The 9,024-nt window shown below is 32.2% G+C and overlaps 1 protein-coding gene across 3 annotated transcripts in view; it reads right to left on the bottom strand.

Annotated features, from left to right (window-relative positions):
* Window positions 1–6,224: 6,224 nt before the first annotated feature.
* The window catches only part of hmox2b (heme oxygenase 2b), a 12,363-nt gene continuing 9,563 nt past the window's right edge, over window positions 6,225–9,024 (bottom strand). For all 3 annotated transcript variants that reach the window (XM_016495732.1, XM_016495731.1, XM_016495733.1), the window contains exons 6-7: window positions 7,847–7,985; window positions 6,225–6,665 (exon numbers count right to left, since the gene is read on the bottom strand). In XM_016495732.1, the coding sequence (XP_016351218.1) occupies window positions 6,538–6,665; window positions 7,847–7,985 (267 nt within the window). In that variant the 3' untranslated portion in view covers window positions 6,225–6,537. The remainder of the gene's footprint in view (window positions 6,666–7,846; window positions 7,986–9,024) is intronic.

Genomic DNA, 9,024 nt, shown 5'->3' with positions numbered 1-9,024 from the left:
CACGGAAAATAAACTATTTATGCTTTAGAACAATACTACAAAGTTTGTTAAATATGAAAAACTCAAACTGGTAAATGTTGCTATTACTTCACTGAAAAAATTACATTGTCTTTTAAAAAAATAAAATTTTACACTTAAGAAACCAAATAACAGGTTTAAAACTACCATCCATAATCAATATAAATCAATTTTTTCGCCTCAATTATGTGTTTGCTATAGAACAAAATTGTCCATAGTAGGACAGCTATATATAAAGTTAGGGTAATAGCAAGTTTAGCATTCTGAAATATTAAAAACAGCTTTTAAACAAAGTGGACATTTCCTGGTTTGTAGGCTAACCTTACATAATTTCTGTGATACACCGTCCGTTGCCATAGAAAATCATTATAACTCGTCCCTCAGTTTGTAAGAAATAACACAAAAATCGTGTTTATATTAACGCACAAGCCTATGTGACAGGACCCATATAAACATTAAACATTAGAAGTAAAGCCAAAAGACTTAAATTTGTGCATTTAATATGAGACTAGTTCGATAAAGTCACTTACTAACCTTCTTTGTCCAAAGCTGTGATTCCTTTCATGACCACTAATAATTATAGCTGATACGAATAATGTAAACACTTTAATTACCGTTAAAACCGTTTACCTGAAAAGCGCGCTTGACACGTTTGTGTGTGGTGGCTCTTGATGCCTTGACCCCAGCCTCAGTCCATTCCTTGTGAAGTTCACTCAAATTCTTGAATCGATTTTGCTTGACAATCCTCATAAGGCTGCGGTTCTCTCGGTTGGTTGTGCATCTTTTTCTTCCACACTTTTTCCTTCCACTCAACTTTCTGTTAACATGCTTTGATACAGCACTCTGTGAACAGCCAGCTTCTTTGGCAATGAATGTTTGTGGCTTACCCTCCTTGTGAAGGGTGTCAATGATAGTCTTCTGGACAACTGAACCAAACTGAGAGACCATTTTGAAGGCTCAGGAAACCTTTGCAGGTGTTTTGAGTTGATTAGCTGATTGGCATGTCACCATATTCTAATTTGTTGAGATAGTGAATTGGTGGGTTTTTGTTAAATGTGAGCCAAAATCATCACAATTAAAAGAACCAAAGACTTACAAACTACTTCTGTGTGCATTGAATTTATTTAATACACAAGTTTCACAATTTGAGTTGAATTACTGAAATAAATGAACTTTTCCACGACATTCTAATTTATTGAGATGCACCTGTATATATAGATTAAAACAAATCATGAATAAGCAAATAAAATAAGTAAATATATTAAAATAAACGAGTAAATAAATACTGTACTAAAAATGAATGTCAAATATTAATATTATAAACTAAATATTTTTACATTTTAATAATTTTTCAGTGTAAACTTGGTCAAATAAACACCTTTTAAATTTTAGGATTGGGATCTCTTGCTCTCAGGTGGACATCTGTGGCATTTAAAAGATTGTAAAATCCTATTGGATCTCAGATTCATTCTTGTATTTGTTTGTTTTTACAGGTAAAAGATCCACTGGAAATTGAGACTTTAGTGGAGATTCAGATTCACGGTAAACCTGATGGACATAGAAGAGAAGCAAGCGAGTCTTCTGCTGTGGACACATGCAGCATTGAGTTCATCTTGAACGCTCCTCAAATGATGAAGATGATGAAGAGCTGTGGATGCATTATTGACTTCTAAGAGAAGATCCCAGAGGAATATGATCGTACCCGTCTTACCCGTCTTACCTGAAACATTGTGATATCAGCCTTAGCGCCAACATGAACTATAGATCTTGTCTTTGGTCTGTAATTTTACGTTAAGGTTTTACATAGTCAGGTCTTTCCTTTTCTGATGTTTTGAAGCGATTCACAAACAGATGGGAAATCTTTACTTCAGTAACTATCATTTCAGAATAATGACGTCCAGTGTTCAAGATCTTTGTTTGTGCTGACACCTCACTGAACGTTACATCCTTCTGCTTGATTAGCAGTGTACATAGACAGCTGTTGATATAAAATCATTTTAATGTGTTGTTGTAGAGTTAAATATGCAATAATTAATAAAATCTCTGTGTGACAACTGTAAATGACTTTGTTGTTGAATCTATGGTGTGTGTATTTGAACCTTCTGGTGCATTATTCACGGAAAATAAACTATTTATGCTTTAGAACAATACTACAAAGTTTGTTAAATATGAAAAACTCAAACTGGTAAATGTTGCTATTACTTCACTGAAAAAATTACATTGTCTTTTAAAAAAATAAAATTTTACACTTAAGAAACCAAATAACAGGTTTAAAACTACCATCCATAATCAATATAAATCAATTTTTTCGCCTCAATTATGTGTTTGCTATAGAACAAAATTGTCCATAGTAGGACAGCTATATATAAAGTTAGGGTAATAGCAAGTTTAGCATTCTGAAATATTAAAAACAGCTTTTAAACAAAGTGGACATTTCCTGGTTTGTAGGCTAACCTTACATAATTTCTGTGATACACCGTCCGTTGCCATAGAAAATCATTATAACTCGTCCCTCAGTTTGTAAGAAATAACACAAAAATCGTGTTTATATTAACGCACAAGCCTATGTGACAGGACCCATATAAACATTAAACATTAGAAGTAAAGCCAAAAGACTTAAATTTGTGCATTTAATATGAGACTAGTTCGATAAAGTCACTTACTAACCTTCTTTGTCCAAAGCTGTGATTCCTTTCATGACCACTAATAATTATAGCTGATACGAATAATGTAAACACTTTAATTACCGTTAAAACCGTTTACCTGAAAAGCGCGCGGTTGCCATGGAAGCAAGGAAAGCACAAGCGATAACTAACAGCTTTTTCGTTTTAGGCTATTTCGTTAAGTCATAATTTACTTACGGTTAATTTCATTTCTTAAAATTATGTGATACAGTACTTAATATTATAAATATTTTAAAATACAACATATTTTGTACAGAAATACTAATACATGATTTAGCAAAAAATAGCTACAAGCTACACGTTTTAACTTCTACATTTTAAGAATGTTTTTCCTAAAAAAGAATGTGTTATTTTCTCTGGTAACTGACAAGATGACACACACGGTGCAGAGCTTAAAGGTCTAGTTGCACACCGAGTCCAAAATACTTGTCTGAAATTTTCGCAGTTAAGAAATAAATATGGCCTCACGTTGTGTCAATCACATTTACACACTGCCTCAGAAACGTTCGTCCGTCTTAAAAAAATAAAATTAAAATTAAAAATCAGATCAGGTTCGATTTTCTGCGTTTTCACATCCATAGCAAGCATTTTGATGGGAAAGAATGACGAATATGAAAAAAAACCCCCGAAAGAACACATACGAAAATTTTCGACTAAGTGTGCAGACTTTAACTCTAGATCATTCTTTACAAAAAAATATTTAAAAAATGATTAACGTTTCAATAGAATTTTAAACTATTTAAAGTGTAGGCTACTTTAAATTGATTAAAATAAAACATGAACAAACAGTGAATGCAGCACAGTTGTGAATTTATTACTTATTACAGTGAACACAGAGCTGGAGGGAAAAATAAACATACATCTGAGAAAAGGATAAAAAAAACAAGAAGGATGTTTCCTTTTATGATTTATTGTTATTTCTAAACATTGCCTAATTTGTCCGTAACAGAGTTGACAAACATGTCCGTAACAGAGTTGACAAACAATACCATAAAGACGTTTTTTTTTTTTTTTTCTTAAAAAGAAAAAAAAAAAAAAAAAAAAAAACCCTCCCCCAAAAAACCTCTTCTAAACCTTAAAATTAATATAACACTAAGGGGAAAAAAAAAGTCTGAAACACTGTACTGAATATCAACACCATTCCGCTCAATGTGCTTTAAAAAAAAAAACTAAAAGCTGTCTGTAACTCAAAACACAAAATGTGCATAAAACCCAAACACAACCAATTATGCTAATTCTTACATACGATCTATTTTATGATCTTATTAGTAAAGTAACAATTCCTTTGGTTCAAAAAGTCCAAGTCCTGCTCAAAGCCGTTCATATGTTCGGTCCCTCAGGATTTGGTATTACATGTAACACTCTTCAAGAACAGTTTAATCAGTAAAATGATGTGATTGTGTTAGTTCTTATATAAAACTAAATCATATATGCCTTTCGGAGAAAAATACCGTTAGTTAAACACATGCCTCAGTAAATGAGGACGGATACACAAACCCCCACAATCCTTTTCAAATGCATGCCTTTGTGAACATTGCACATGTTAGTGTGTTAATATGTAACGTCAAAGGAAGCAAAACCATTAACGTCTCCTTTTCATGAAATTATTGTATCCATAAATGTTAATATTATAGTTATCGCTAAGTCAGATGAATGAATCACCTAAAGAAAAAAAAACTTAAATTCTAGCTTTTACAAATACAGTATACTAATTCAGCATTGTTCCCTAGTTTAAATTGCTTTCAAATAATCAAATAATATTAGCTTATTGGTTATATATGCTCTCTAGATATCATTGGCCATTTAAAAACTAATGTCTGATCAACCACTAGTGAAAAATACAGAAACTTCTTTCCGCCACTGAAAAAAAAATATATTATTATTATTTTAGAATTGCGTGATAGAAACTCACAATTGCAACAATTGCTTTTTTCACAATTCTGACTTCTTTTCTCAGAATTGTGAAAAAAGCAATTGCTGCAATTGTGAGTTTCTATCACGCAATTCTAAAATAATAATAATAAAAAAAGATTTGCGAGAAAAAAGTCAGAATTCTGAGATTAAAATGTGCATTTACCTTTTTTTTTTTCAGAGATATAAACTCGCTGTTGAAAGAAAAAAAACGTAGAATTGCGAGAAAAACGTAGAATTGCGAGAAAAACATAGAATTTCGAGAAAAAAGCGACATTTATATCCCACAATTCTGACTTTATAACTTGCAATTTTTACTTTATTTTTTATTCAGTGGCAGGAACAGGCTTCCATGTGAAACAGTTAATCTTGGCTCAGATATCTGTTATCAGGGAATCGAAAATCCAGAAATCTTGTGCTTTAACCGTCTGTGTAGAATAACCCTGAATGCCAAGTCTGTAACATATCATGTGTGATGAGACAAAAATGACCTTAATGTGCAATTCTTCCATCTTTTCAATTCTAAACCTCTTCAAAAAGGCTTTTCTTCATGAACCGGTGTGCCAGTCATTTCTTGACGCAGCATCTCAGTAGTCTTTTCTGTGTAAATGCCGCATGTATGCATAGCATATCTCGTTTGAAAGCATGCTTGACAAATGTGCCAATGGAATCAAGTACTTTTCTGTATAAACATACTCTGAACATGTACAAGTGCGCCAATGTTTTGTATGAGCCTCGTCCTGTTGTACATGCACATTTATGTTACTTTTGCGATATCAAACCTTAAGGGGGCGATAGAGTTTCCTTAACATGAGAAACTGACTGTAGAAGTCATCAATTTGCACTAATGCCCACTATAGCGCCCCTTATGGTGATGCATGAGAATGCAACAATTACTAAGACGTGTGAAATCAAGCTTGCGTCGCCAGAAGCGTATGCATTCACGTACTTGTGTAGAGTATGTTTCGGCCCAGAAGTTGACTTGATACTGCAATAAAACTATAAAAATACTTTCTGCATATTTCCGCAGCTCTTCTCCAGCCTTAAAGGAGTTCACCTAAAATGAAAATGTCCTCACCCTCAGGTCATCCAAGATGTGGATGAGTTTGTTTCATTGGAACAGATTTGGAGAAATGTATCATTACATCACTTGTTCACCAATGGATCCTCTGCAGTGAATGGGTGCCGTCAGAATGAGAGTCCAAACAGCTGATAAAAACATCACAATAATCCACACCACTCCAGTCCATCAGTTAATGTCTTGAGAAGTGAAAAGCTGTGTGTTTGTAAGAAACAAATCCATTATTTTTAACTTTAAAATATGAGTCCATAATCCGTATCATTGCTTTCTCCAGTAAAAAGTCATCTCGTCTGAATCAGGAGAGAAATATGCAAAGATCAAGCACCGTTTACAAGCGAAAAACAGTCCAAAACAAATACGTTGGTGGATTTTGATGTGAGAGGACAACACAGGGGATTAATTTTTATCAGCTGTTTGGACTCTCATTCTGACGGTACCCATTCACTGCAGAGCATCCATTTCTGAGCAAGTGATGTAGTGCTACATTTCTCCAAATCTGTTCTGATGAAACAAACTCATCTACATCTCGGATGACCTGAGGGTGAGGACATTTTCATCAAAGTTTCATTTTTGGGTGATCTGTTCCTTTAACTTCATCAAAACTGACAGGTGCAATAGTAACACCTGCCACAATAAAACACTATGCATAAACGATGCTATCCTGCGTTTAAACAGTCTATGTTCATACATTAAGAATAAATCACATTTACCCAAGAATGAGGGGGCAAATGGGATGCACTAAGAGGGAAATGTGTTGGAATGCCTCACAACTTTAAAGCGGAACAAACCATTTGTTCTCAACTATTATCTGACCCTTTTCTCCTCTCATTGGACCACAGGAGCTCACATGAGGTACCACGCAGCCAATCCGGCTAGAGCAGCGATCCAGGCAGCCAATATGACTTGACCGGAGGGATTTTTAAGCATGCTCATGGCCATCTGACAGATGTAAGATGATCCGCCACTGGCAGCTGAAATAGAAAAAATTTAATTAATATATAAACAGTTTCATTTCTTAGGTTAATGCACAGTTTCCCAAACGGGTTCACAAGGGAACTGTAGGGGGTTCGTGAATTGATGAAAAACTAAAAATTATTAAATTCGAAAGTAAAATTAAAATAGATAAATAGGACTCCATGATTAATCAAAATAAAAGTGTAACATATAGTGATATAACTTTTGTAAATCAATTTTAAAATCAAAGGCTGCAATTTAAATATATAAAATATATAATAAGTACTTAAGCATATAGAAATTTTCCACCAAAATAAAAGCCTAAAATTACTATGATTATCAAATATTAGTTTTTTTTTTTTAATTTTAAAAATTATTAAATTCGAAAGTAAAATTAAAATAGATAAATAGGACTCCATGATTAATCAAAATAAAAGTGTAACATATAGTGATATAACTTTTGTAAATCAATTTTAAAATCAAAGGCTGCAATTTAAATATATAAAATATATAATAAGTACTTAAGCATATAGAAATTTTCCACCAAAATAAAAGCCTAAAATTACTATGATTATCAAATATTAGTTTTTTTTTTTAAATTTTGCATTACAATTGTAATTTACAACAGTAATACATTTCTGTCATAATTATATAATTAGAGTTAATTAATATATAATTAAAATGAATAATAGTAATGTTAATAATAATTTAATTTAAACATTTTTTAAATAAAACCAATAAAAAAATAAAACACTTACTAAAAAAAGATTAAATATTTGAGTGGTTTACTTGTATGTCATGTGACCTTTAACCATTGCCAGAGAACCATGAATATGCAAATGTTCCATTAAATTATTAATAAAAAATGTATTTTTTATATATATATATATATATATATATATTTTTTTTTTTATTATTATTAATTTTTTTTTATTTTTTTTTTTTAAACTTGTCAATAAAACTGTGAAAATATGAAAAATAAATAATACAAGAAATAATAATATTAAACAAGAAATAATTTAATATATATTTATATGTCTATTTAATTTCAAAATTGATTGATTTTTAAATTAATAAACTGAAATATAAATAAATAAATAAATAAATAAACAAATAAATAAATACTGACAAAAAAAGTTTGTGAAGCCCTGGTTTAAGGTGTAATTAAGTTAGGATTAAATAATCTGGTCATGTTTACCCATTTTGGCCGCATAATACGGACACTGGCTGATGTCTCCTTGCATCTCGCCATGAGCACCATGAGCACCATGAACAGGAGCGGCATCCAAAACATCGCCCTGAAGGCTTTTTCCAACCTCCTCTAGTTCTCCAAAAATCTGCAGGCAACACAAAAGGAGGTTTACAGTAACAGATGACGGGAAACAATGAGCGAGCAATGAGGAAATGACAAGTATTTAATGAAAAGCTCGTTGTCATGTGCGTTACATAAACACATTCAATTACATCTCACTGCAAACAAACAGACACTTTGTTAAAGGATGCTGGCAAAATGCGAGACACTGTTTTGACCCAGTTTTGTCCATTTAATTTCAGCGCTCATCTGTAATCTGCTGCGAGGACAAAGCCTCCATCTGCTGACGGATGAAACTCCAGCCCCACAGAGCAGAGAGACTCTCATCTTTAATTACACGCTCACTGGAGAGAGAAGTGATATTAACACAGTGACAGCGGGCTCAGCCGAACCGATCAGTCTAATAGAGAGACTCCAGGTAATGACCGAGAGAGGGATTATGAATGGTTTCATATTCATTCAGTGTTAATGGAAAACCTCAGAGTAAATGCAGATATAATAATCCGAGTCGCAAACAGCAGACCTTGAATCAATCATCAACATCCTTTAAAGCAGTCTTACCATAAAGAATCGAATTTCACCTTATTATTTGACAAAAGTTCACCTTTTAGAATGTATTCAATGACAAGTGTATTATTTAAAATAGAAAAATGTAAAAAAATAAAAATAATAATCATCATCATTGTTAATCAATAATTTATCATTTTAAAATGTAGTTAAATGTAACACTAAATTAAATACAATGTACATTTTAAATGTAATTACTTTTTAAAATTGCATTTACCTTTCTGCATTAGCAAATAAAAAAAATAAAAAAAATGTAATTATATAATAATAATAATAAAAATAAAAATACATTACTTTAATACTTTAAACAGAAATGTAAAAAAATCATCATTTTAAAATGTAGGTCAATTTTAAAGAAGTCTCAAATCCAAAGAGATATTCTTTATAAAAGTTAAGACTCGTCCACGCTCTCCTAAAACGGCTCGTTCTAACACGCCCCCACATATCTACGTCACGATGTGGGAAGATTTGCATAACACCGCCCAAATGTTCACGCA

Source organism: Sinocyclocheilus anshuiensis, unplaced genomic scaffold (genome assembly GCF_001515605.1).
Source record: "Sinocyclocheilus anshuiensis isolate Anshui unplaced genomic scaffold, SAMN03320099.WGS_v1.1 scaffold1075, whole genome shotgun sequence".
Taxonomy (NCBI): domain Eukaryota; kingdom Metazoa; phylum Chordata; class Actinopteri; order Cypriniformes; family Cyprinidae; genus Sinocyclocheilus; species Sinocyclocheilus anshuiensis.
The sequence above is the reverse complement of the archived record's forward strand: the minus strand, read 5'-3'. Positions and strand labels throughout refer to the sequence as shown.